The sequence below is a fragment of the Carassius carassius genome, chromosome 29 (assembly GCF_963082965.1).
Source record: "Carassius carassius chromosome 29, fCarCar2.1, whole genome shotgun sequence".
Taxonomy (NCBI): Eukaryota; Metazoa; Chordata; class Actinopteri; order Cypriniformes; family Cyprinidae; genus Carassius; species Carassius carassius.
Window position 1 is genome coordinate 4,168,263 of NC_081783.1, and position 12,200 is coordinate 4,180,462.

General features: G+C 34.7%; 2 protein-coding genes across 2 annotated transcripts in view; both read left to right on the plus strand.

The window, feature by feature from the left end:
- The first annotated feature begins 431 nt into the window (after positions 1-431).
- Positions 432-9,704, plus strand: LOC132110070 (START domain-containing protein 10-like). The gene is made up of 6 exons (XM_059516659.1): positions 432-894; positions 5,086-5,233; positions 6,142-6,245; positions 7,287-7,404; positions 8,128-8,180; positions 8,843-9,704. Exons 1-6 carry the CDS (start codon positions 748-750, stop codon positions 9,059-9,061), a joined length of 789 nt encoding a protein of 262 aa, XP_059372642.1. The 5' UTR covers positions 432-747; the 3' UTR covers positions 9,062-9,704.
- A 2,316-nt stretch (positions 9,705-12,020) lies between these two features.
- Positions 12,021-12,200, plus strand: part of LOC132109441 (arf-GAP with Rho-GAP domain, ANK repeat and PH domain-containing protein 3-like) — a 33,696-nt gene continuing 33,516 nt past the window's right edge. The window contains exon 1 of the mRNA XM_059515505.1: positions 12,021-12,163. The gene's annotated coding sequence lies outside the window, so the exon portion shown is untranslated. The remainder of the gene's footprint in view (positions 12,164-12,200) is intronic.

Below are 12,200 nucleotides of genomic sequence, written 5' to 3' on the forward strand. Positions count from 1 at the left end.
CGACTTCCCAGTACAACATCTCAGTGCACACAGAAAGGCTATTTTACTATTATTCTGAGCTCCAGAGTTTACAAATTTATCCCACATCTAAATTCCAAATATATTGTTAACATTCCCCTATAGTCCAAACAACACAACTTTAATTTTATGTCAAATGGACATTTTACATCGACTTTTACAGTTTATCTGATACTTAATAGCTTATATATATGTTTCCCTACTGCAGACTTTTACTTTCCCCTGCACAATATGATATTAAGGAGTGAGGATGAAGGAAGGTGATAGAGTACGAACCAGTAGATGCTGGATTCAGGCTACACACCTGCACAGGTTAAACAAAACAGTCACGGAAAAGAAATCCTTTGAAATGACAAACATGATCACCTGATCCGTGGTTCATCAGTCAGTCTGACTAAAGGAGCCCTTAGACTGCTCCACCTGAAGAACGACATGGCAGTAACGTGATGCCTTACTCAGCCTATATAATGCCTCTCTCCAGTATGGCTCTGATACAGGACTGAAGTGGATGCTCAAATACACCTGCTCCACATTAGATACAACGATACACAGTTAGCAGAGGTGCAACAGTTAGACTAAACTGCAAAAAGCGCGTTTTTGAGTCGTCAGTTTTCCAAAACTAACTGGAAATCATCGATAAGTGAAGAGCTGAGCACAAACGAGCGGATCATTTATGAGAGGAGATTTTAGCCCTGCAGACCTGTCTAATTCACAGCACCGGGAGCCAAGATGCCAGTGCAGATACCGGACGACAACGATTTCTTATCTTTCCGAGATCAATGTGAAAGTCATGATGGCTGGGTCGCCCGTTTTAATAAAGGAGGAGTGACGGTTTGGTGTCGAGACGAGGAGTGCAAAACTGTGCAGAAACTCAAGGCAAGTGCACTGCAATGCGGATCAACAGACGCACACACTCACCAAACGAGTGCATTAGCGACTAAAATAAGACAAACTCTAGCATATTTTCGATATTACAGATCATCATCTAATTATCTATGAAAAATAGATTCTGTGTAATATTGCTTTGCTTAGAAAATAAATCCTTCGTTTACTGGAGAACGCAGCATAATATGGCAAGCTGTTTTAACATTTATTTTGTACAGCTAACTAGCCTATATATTTTTGCGTTACTTTAACTTTTTAAATTACTAGTAATCCAGTAGTGAGTAGTAGCCTATCGATTCAATTAGTCAATAGTAATATGTTTAAATATTTATTTACTACTAGGGCTGGGCGGTATATCGAGTTTGTATGATATATATATATATATATATATATATATATATATATATATATATATATATATATATATATATATATATATATATATATATAAGCGATACGGTATGAAGCAATACCGTTAATATCGATATCAGCCAAAAAATACAGAGATATGAATTTTTACTCATATCGCCCAGCCCTATCTACCAGATATTCAGTATTAAGTTAATTCATGATATAGCATGAAATAATAATAATAATAAAAATAATAATAAGAGATTGTAATTGTAATTGGTGAAATGTGGCAAGCAACACATATAAATATGTTAGTGTCTCACAAGTGAGTAATAGTATCTAATAAATAAGTACCTGTAAATCTAGAAAATATACTTGTACTTGCGAGACTGTTAGCTACTAAATACACATTAGCATGTAATGAATAGTTTACTTGTTTAACTGGAATAGAGCAGCAACAATGACAAGCTAGAAACCAGTTGCTATGCAGAGGTGGGTAGTAACGAGTTACATTTACTTTGTTACATTTACTTGAGTAATTTTTTGGGGTAACGAATACTTTTCGGAGTATATTTAAAGATGGGTACTTTATACTCTTACTTGAGTAAATTTTGGGGGAAAAATCTGTACTTTTACTTCGTTACTGTGGGCGACGCTCCTCTCGTTACTTTATCTTAATGCAATAAATGTTATAATGCTTCAGTTTATTCCAAACGCGCCGTCTACTTTTCTCTGGGCAATGAGCGATGCCCATTCGTGAATGATTCATTCTTTTGAGTCAATTCTGTTCAAAGGCTTGATCAAACCAATTGGCAAACGAGTGAATTGGTTCATGAATCAGTTTGAATGAGTCGTTCAGTTCCCTGCCGCACGCGCTGAGCGTCTGAAGTGGTTCACTCGGAGTTGTAACGTTTAAGAACAGAAAGAGCGTTGAAAACGTCGCTGGAACTGCACTGAATTGAAATCTGCAAAGGTTATTATTTGCTAGCGATGGAGATCCTTATTAGATGAACACCGCGTGTGCTGTCTACTGTTTAACAGGTAATAACTTGGGCTACATTCGATTACAGTACACGATACCACTGTGACATTAGTTTGTTGTACGTGTGTGGCTTATAACAGAGGGGAGTCAAGTTGAATGCAGCTTCCAAAAGACAAAAAATAGCCGATTAAGATTTTATTAATTTTAATACAATCACACTGGTGCAAGTACGTTCAGCGAGTCATATTATCAGCTGCTAAATTCAGATCTGTGATTGCTTGCTGGCGCTGAGCCAGAAATAGATGTGTTTATACAGCGCTGCGCATTATAACAAATCACACATGATTCTTTTGAGCTTATTAAAGCATTGGCCAATCAGAGGCGTTCAGATGAGTCATCGCTAAAATGCCGGTGCTTCCTTCACTCGCTCGCTGACTGAATACCTCTTTCTGGCGAATTCTCTCGCAGAAACAACAAAGTGCAGATGTGTGTACGAATCTTTAATTAAGATCTTGATTTCACAGTGTTAACAGTTTCAGTGATTTTAATGGGAGTTTCTGAGAGTGATTGAAATCTAGACTGTCAGTGAAAATTATCTTTAATAATGTAAATGTTATTTGCTCTCTTTCTGAACAATGAAAGATTAGTAGCAATATTTATATCACATTAACTTTCAATGTTAAATTCACATTTAATATAAAGTCAGTCGTATTAAAAATATGCTATGGCATGACACCTATATCTGTTACTTAAGTAAACAGACAGGGTTTTATAATAAATTACATAAATTGGAGTAAAGGCTGATGAAATGTATACATTTATACACGCACACATACATTACATACATTTTATCTATATATCTAAATAAAAATAGGCTCAGTATATATGACCCAAAGTAACTAGTAACTAACTACTTGAGTAGATTTTTTATCCGATACTCTTTTACTCTTACTCAAGTAACTATTCAAGACTAGTACTTTTACTTTTACTTGAGTAAATATTTCTAGAAGTACTTTTACTTTTACTTGAGTACAGTTTTTGGGTACTCTACCCACCTCTGTTGCTATGTCACAAAACACCAAAGCTGGATTTTTCAATATGGCATATTATTAACGTATTAACAATACTGAGAGAATGTTCTATTGGCTTGTGCATTTTAGGAAGTAATTTGCTGTTAACCACATCACCTTTTTGTGTCTAACAACCATTGCATTTTGATTTATAGTTTTGTCTTACAGCTCATGCACCTGCATTATTATTATACACAGACACATATAATATTGCAAAATATTTATATTTCAAATAATGGCTGTTCTTTTGAATAAATGAATGGAGTAATGATATTGAAAATTCTGCTTTGTGGAATCACTGGTGTAAATTACATTTTAAAATACATTCAAATAATTTTAAAGCATTTCAAAATATTTCTGTTCCACTGTATTTTTGTTTAAATAAATGCAGCTTTGGTGAGCATAAGAGACTTTAGTATTTATTATATTTAGTAGTAGTAGTAGTAATAGTATATTTTTCTTATTTAGTTTTACAAAAAATGTATACAAAGTTTAAGCAAAGGCTTGAATATACATAGCCTTTGAAGCAACAGTATAATAGTCTTCACTGTGCAAAAACAGTAGTACAGTATATCTTTTAAGCTCCTGAACAGTAGCTTTCCTCACAGACTCCAGACCTTTTCAGAGAAAATCTTAAAGAAGCAAACAGAGATATGGTTATGGGCCATTTGCCTAGGGGAATCTCAGTGTACTGTGGAGCAGGCCAGGCCTGACTGCTTCATGATCCACAGTCTCTGAGATGAAAGACTGGTCTCTCCGGGATGGACTACACTCATGAGATGTGCTGAAACATTAAGAGCGGAAAACCATAAAGCAGGCTCAGATGAGGAAACCTGAGCCCCTCCCGCTGGCTTACCAGAGTTGGGTCTTTTTCTGTGTTTTTATTTTTTTGTGCAAAAGCACTTCTGTTGACCTTGCTGACAATGGCTAAAAGCCGTCCCGATACGAGAACCTATGCATGAGGGCTGTTTCAGCAACGTTTTAAAAATTATTTAGAAAAAATGCAAAAATGAAAGGAGATGACAGGCCTTCGTCAATAATTCACGCAGCTCTCCAAACCACCGATGCGTTCTTTTCATGAATAATTGAGCTTCGTAGGCTTTGACGACATTCCATTCATAGAGACTAAATAAAACTTGTTCCAAGGAACCCAATGGAAATGAGCAGCAACCGATTAAGCTGGGGTTGTGGGGGGTCGGGGATAAATTATTAAATGATGCCAGGGTAGAGTTGATTGGGTTACACAGTTTCTTGCGTCGTAGAGCCATACAATATCTGATCACATTGCATTTGATGTATTCATGCTTACCTGACCCTCCTCACAACCCAGGATAAGGTAGCTACAGTTACAGTTACAGCTTCATTTAAAAAACATTGGGGCTTGAAATACAAATGCAGCCTACATGCTTAAATCTAAAGCTCCACTGTATCTCTCAGTACACCGAGGATTCTTTAATGCTCACTGTTTGCTGTGTCAACTTTTACTCTTTGTGACCTGACATGGCTGAATTACGTAGAAGGCAAGGCTTTTAAAGATAAGGAAACAAATAGCTCTGTGTATAATGGTAGCAGGCCTTTGTCAGCACTTTGTCATTTTTCATCTGCCCGGTAACAGAGTGCATTCAAAATCTGTCAGCACTTTATCACGGCTGCACCAGATGGAAAACTACAGGAGATTTTTCACCGCTCAACATACTTTGTGAACTTTGTATTCAACTGTAATGGAAAAGTTCTTAATTTTTGAATGTCTAATGAGAAAATGTCTTTTTTTTCTCATAGATGAGAATCGTGTGCAAGGACGTGACGGCAGAGACTCTCAATGATGTCTTGCATGACACGAGCTACCGGAAAAAATGGGACACTAACATGATCGACACTTTCGATATTGGACGACTGACAGTTAATGCAGATGTAGGATATTATTCCTGTGAGTCAGTCCTTTGTTTCTTTCTCAACTGAGCTGTTATTTCCACCATGTTCCTGGCAAAGCACACAAAACACCTTTTTATTTATTTATTTGTTTATTTATTTAAATTAAGCCCATTTGTTCTTACTAAGAAGATTACAATATATGAGTTGGCTGCAGTACATTATATGATGGAGTGCAATTTCTACAGTTAAACTACAATGTGATAAATCATTGGGACGTTTATGGTTAAACTAGTGTCTTGTGGTGCTCTCAGATATACTATGTATGGATATCAGCAATAAATTATAAAAGGACATTGATGAGGTTATTTAAAGTGACAGTACAAGAGGAGTCTCTTGTAAAATATCACAAAAGAGTGATGAGAGAGAAAGAATTGTGACCTAAAAATGGTAAGATTTAAACTAATTGTCTTTATTCAAGTCCAGCATAAAAAAATTTTTTATGGGTTAAATCAGGTAGAAATAGAAATATCTTTATGGCAACAATTGCAGGTTACCACATTTACAGTGTATTAAAATGCAAAATGCAGTCAACATACAAAACCATTTTTGAAGAATTTGCAATTATAATGAGTAAGAAAACAGATAATGCTGTTTTAAGCTATGTTGTGAGAACATAAAGCTTATAGAAAACACATTTGAAAAGCTTAATACATTGTAAAAAAGAATATGATAAAAACAAGGAACACAGTACTGTATTAATATGAAATCATTTATTTGTTACAGGTATTTTACCTGTATTTTGAATTATGCATTACATAGCTTTTAAAAGTTAAAAATACAATTACTGGATTATGTCCTGGCAGATTTTTTTAATATGCATTTTAGTATGCAGTGGTGCTGATTTACCTTCTTGTCTTTTCATACTTTACCAGTTCGCTAAAGCATGTCCTTGTTTATTCACAGGGAAATGTCCAAGTCCATTGAAGAACAGAGATTTTGTCACCATGAGGTCATGGCTTCCTCTTGGCAATGACTATCTGATAATCAACTACTCGGTCAAACACCCGGTATGTCTGTGTTTGGTCTGGATCGTTAGGTCTGTAGAAGCTCTGATTTTAAGAGACATTTTGGCAGAGGTAACAAATAGTCCAGCACAGTATGTCAGTTGGTATGTAGGTCAGTCTTCCAGGTCTCAAGGCGCTTGAAACAGAAGAGGCCTGATCAGTGTCAAAAGTCTGACAGAGGTATCAAGTACGGCGTCGGGTGATCAAGTCCCCATGTTGTAATGAATAATTACATGTCTAGCGTTAACAGGCTTGTGTCTTTCATTGTTTTCTCCATGGAAAATCTTAATGAATCTGAAATGTATCAGCTCATTGTACGGCTCTTTGAAATACTTGATTCTGATTGGTCAGTCGTGGTCAGATGTTTACTAATATTTGCTGTTGTCCAGAACAATGCTGTATATCTGTTCGTGCAACTGAAACATCCTTTTCATGCAAAGCCAATTGGTGTTACCTTGTGTCTCAATTATTGATTTCTTATGAAATTACTGTAATATAGTTGTGGTATATATATTGTATAAAGGCTGAAATGCACTACACAACTTTTAAAACCTGATTTTAAAACTCTACTGTCAACTTTGCAAATATTTACATTGAAAAACTGGACATCATTAACAACTCTCGATCACTAACAAGTTGTTTCAAGTTGACCAGTGACCAACCAGTTAAAGAGATAGTTTACTCAAAATGAAAATTCTGTCATCATTGCCTCACGCTCATGTTGTTCCAATCCTATACGAGTTTCCTTCTTCTGTTGAACACAAAATAAGATATTTTAAAGAATGTGGGTTACCAGACATTTGCTGTTCCCCATTGACTCCCATATAAAGACCAGCAACAGCTGCTTCAAAAAATCTTCTATTTTCAGCAGCAGAAAGAAACTCATACAGGTTTGGAACAGCATGAGGATGAGTCATTTTTGGGTGAACTATCCCTTTAATATCTCTGTTTAGGTCAGACTCCTTGTATATCTTTTTCAGTCTTACAACTTTAAACACTGACTCCTTCCAAGGAAACGAAATGCTCACTGTTGCTCTTTTTCAGGAATACCCACCAAAGAAGGAATATGTCAGAGCTGTGTCTTTACTCACTGGGTACTTGATCCAATCCAACGGAGCAAACTGCTGCACTCTTTATTACTTGACACAAGTGGATCCACGAGGTGAACTTCTCTAGTTTCCATTATCACTATCATTTACAGTAAAATACCTAGATAAATAAAGGTGTCACCCTTAAATATTAGTATGCTGGAGTCACAGCATCAGACGATCTTTCTTTTGATGGAAAAGTACACCATGAACTTACCTGTTTACATGACTCTTAGGCTGTTTACAGTCTCGGTTGTTGGTGTATATACAAAAACGCTACCACGTTTCAAAGAGCAGTGCAGTTTCATCTTGCTTTCTTAAAAAAAGTGTGCAGAAATGCTTGTGTTTAGACTAGTGGATATTCCATGGTGTAATTTTATGTAATGTCTTGAGGGCCTAGCCATCTCTGTTTTTCTTCGTGCTCTTGTGCTGAACAGTGTGGGGAGTCAGGAAGCCTTTGAAACTCCTGCTTTACATATTTTATGAATTTGCTGATGTCATCTTTTCCATGCTGCTTGGAGCGATGGCTTTGATTATTAATGTCTTCCGTTGCTGTGATGCACCAGCTGTTTGTGACGTTGTGGGATAGACACTAAGATTCAGTTTATTGCATTTGTACAGCAGACTCCAGGAACAGAAAGGCAAAAGTACAGTGTAAAAACCAGATTAAAAAACATCCAATTTTTTTACTATTGCAGCTTCATTCAGGAGGTGAATACTTTACATTACATTAATGGTGATTTTTGTTCTCTGTGCATATTTTTTATAGCAATATATTTATCTCAATTTCTTTTCAGGGTCTTTACCCAAGTGGGTTGTAAACAGGGCCTCACAATTAGTGGCACCAAAGGTAAGTACATTTTCTTTCATTTAAAAAAAAAAAACATTATTTGCATAATATGTGTAAAAAGCATTTTGAGATTATATAATATGATATTATTATTATATAAATTTTTCTCACATGAAAATCTGTATGTTTTTGTAATATTCTTTTAAAAATATATGTCTATCCTTTATATTTACTTATGTAATATCAGTTTGTATTGATGGGTTTGAGGATGGATGTACATGTACATGACATATATGTCCAATACTATTGTATTGGTTATGTTAATATATAAAATTGTTTCAATTTCTACTAGGCTTCACATATGATTTTACTTCATATGACAATACATTTTATATATGGAAATGTAATAAATACATGTGTTTGGTTTTAAAAGAAGCCTCTTATGCGCAAAAGCAGGATATGTGTGAAATATTATTAAACTCAATTGCTTTTTATATAACTTTTAATAATAATATTCTTTTAAATGTCACTGATTACTTGCATAAAAAAACTCAACAGACATGCTCTTGTCGTCAATCCCAAATTTCAGTTTTCCTCTGCTGCCATCTGGTGGTTAGAAATGTGGATCTCATACAAGATGTTTTATAATGGCCACATGAAAATAAAAGCATCTGTAAAAATGCATGGTCCAGTTCTTTCAACCGTTTTTTTTTTTTATACAGGCCATGAAAAAGATTTACAAAGCCTGCCTAAAGTACCCGGAGTGGAAGCGGAGACACAATCCCAATCTGAAGCCGTGGAGATACCCAGAGCAGAACACGCTACCCTGCATCAGCGTGGCTGACCTGACAGTGCAGAGAGCAGACTCTCTGGAGAACATCGACGAGAGTGGCGTGAATGAGGAGAAAGCCCAGCACCACAGCGATGACGATGAGACCTAAGATAACACACACTGACTCTCCTGTGTCTCGTGTGTATGTGAAAGCGACTGTGCATCATTCTTAGATGAGGATGCTTCCCTTGCATTTGTAAATCATGCATTCTTTGGATTGAACAAAATAACATTATATTGTTTTGCAGAGATTTAAAGACCACTATTCTATGTCCATACACTGAGGAAGGGTCTGGTTGTATAAGACATGTTTAACTGATACGTTTTATAGTGTATGATTAAATAATTTAGTGGAAAACGTCTTAAACAGTGTCAGTAAATACTCTGGAAGTGTAATAACTTTATTACTCAACGTTTCCAGTGCACAATGCAGATGTATTGTATTATTGTGACCCATGTGACTTTATTAAATGAACTGGCACACAACTCATTCTGTCATTCTGTCAAGCAGTAATGTACCTGATAAAACACATCTTTTCTGAGGTGAAGATTTCCTGTGTGAGATTGCAAGGACTTCCCCCCTTTTTTCTTTAAAGTGACAAAGATCTGTGTGTATTTGATTGCCTTGAAAAGCCTCAGGGGCTGTAAAAATCAATTCTGTGTAGTACATTTGGATCTGTCTGTGTGCTTTTAACTCAGTGGCATTCTTCTCAGTGTCTGAAAAATAAATAGCCTGCTCTTGTATTTCTAAAACTAGCTTTTTGGAAGTATTTATTTGTATATCCCTTATGAAACCAAAACATACTGGACAAATATAATTCACTAAATGAAATAGTACAATCCACAGGAAACTAGTGCTTATATTGTTCACTATGTTATGCATGGAAAATATAAAAAATATTTGTACATGCAATAACTTTATTGAAACACTTAATTCATTTCTTTTTCATTAGTTAAAGGTATACACAAAGCTGAAATACATTTATAAAGGTTTATTTCACTTCATTGTTTGCATAGTTGAACATTTCATATAAAGTATACAGTAAGTGATGGTCTATAAAAAGGTGTTTACTAAACATAAGTTATAATCCTGTAAATATGGTAATTGATATATAACACTATATATATTTTCATGTATGTGTTTTATATATATATATATATATATATATATAAATATAGAGTCATGTTTGTGCAATATTCTATACATATATTACACATACATGTTCCCATATAAATGTTAACATGTAAAAGCATATGTTCAAATATATTTAAAACACAGGATCATATTCTAATACATATATATTTAAATAGTTTTAAAAGTATTATTGAACATAAAATTACAAACATTACAATATTAATATAGTCATATATTTTTTTGATAGAGTACTAAAAGTGGCAATTCCTGAATATACTGTAATATATTTTAATATAATAATACAACATTTTCTGTAAAATTTCTGTATACATTAAATAATTTAATGTATTGACTGATAATATATAACAATATATATTTTCTTTATGCAAGGGTAAACACTCTACTTTCAACAAATTAATAAATTTATAATATTACTAGTACTACTTATACTAATACAAATTATAATAAGTCCTGCTAGATATCATAAGTTGTACTCAGTATTTGTATCCAACAAGTTATATAATAAATTCTGTTTAATGTTTTTATTTATGATGAGCATTTAGAAATGAACTTTTGTACATCTCAGCTTTAAGCATTTGTTGTTTGAGTAGAAATGTTTTCCGCTTTCTGTTGACAGTGAGGAAAGTTTATTCACAACGGCATCCTTTTTCTTCATCCATAAGCGTACAGCTGGGGACCACTCCTCAAAACCTCTATTGTCTCAGACACTTCCTGCTTCCCATCTGAAACAGTTCCTGCCTACATCAATCAGATAGGGCTGTTTGGGGAGAAAAGGAAACTCCATAAGTGAACCCTCCGGCTTTCTCTCACAACAAGTCCTATTGCTTTTGCAGCACAGATCAAGCCTTTCTTCACATCATCTTCATTTTGAACCTAAAACCCCACACTTATTAACACACCCTTCTGTGCACTTACCAGAATACTCATGATGTCACATAATATGACAGTATAAGATTTTTCCTAATTTGCAAGAATGCTGGAAATGTTCAATAAAGCTATATATATAGATATGAAGTGAGTGCATTTGTTAGCAAGGTGTCAGTCAATGTCAGTAAAAAGCATGCTTTGGGATGATCTATAAGATTTTGCCTAAGTGTCATTTCAACCCTTAATTTAATAAAAATGTGCAAATATAAAATATAATTTAAATATGTCTTTAGTATACACAAAACAATAGCTATTAAACTAGCATTTAAAAGACACATAGCTGCCGTTTTATTAAAAAAAATTACCTTTACATCACAGAGTGCTATTACATAAGCTAATGTAAAGACATTGTAGTAAAAATATTCTTGACTTTAAAAGGACATTTTTATTATTAGCCTAATTAAATAAAGTAGTAGCCTGTTGGTTGTGTTCATATTCCAGAAAGGCCACCTACATGTATTTAGAAACACCAATAATCAGGTAATGTTGAGTTTTTACTGATTGTAGGCCTATTTGCAGTCTACACCATACAGCTATTTAGCTTAAGAACTACAATTGTTGTCTGACTGACCAAGAAGGTAAACTCACATCCGTGTGGTAGTTGTAGTCCTTATTTAGCAACTTGTTAATTACGGTGTAGTTTATATTTCATAACAACACTTGAAAGTTACTTAATCCAGGCAGCCCTTATCATAAATTAACCATCAGTTTAAAAACAGGGAAAATGGAAAACGCGCATGTTTTTAAGTTTTTGCACTACGCTGCACTTCCATTTAAATCGTCATTCTTTATCGCACATGAAAGAAAATTATTTAACACAATTTGTTACATAGCTAAATGTGCGTGTTCTTTATTAAACCATTATACTTAGGTTTTATATATATTTTTTGTATTTTCTTTTTTTTTTTGTGGTAGATTAAACTATCGACTCACAGACGTCTCTGTCCCTTTAAGAGGTCAGTTAATGCTCAGCAGCGCTGTGCACTGAAACCTCCAGCATAACAAACACAACTATCAGCGGCTCAACATTCAACACTTTCTCCTGCAAGTCGCACGTTACTGGAGTTTTAAACGCTCCGCAACAACACAGCGTGATAAAACGGGAATATGTAACGCTTATCAATTACGGTAAGATGCGGTTTCACATTCAAACTGGCATTTGATA

Excerpts from the sequence above, each read along its gene's own strand:
- LOC132110070 (XM_059516659.1), top strand. The coding sequence starts at position 748 with ATGCCAGTGCAGATACCGGACGACAACGATTTCTTATCTTTCCGAGAT. Across the intron at positions 5,234-6,141 it reads AGATGTAGGATATTATTCCT|GGAAATGTCCAAGTCCATTG; the intron begins GTGAGTCAGTCC and ends GTTTATTCACAG. Across the intron at positions 6,246-7,286 it reads ACTACTCGGTCAAACACCCG|GAATACCCACCAAAGAAGGA; the intron begins GTATGTCTGTGT and ends GCTCTTTTTCAG.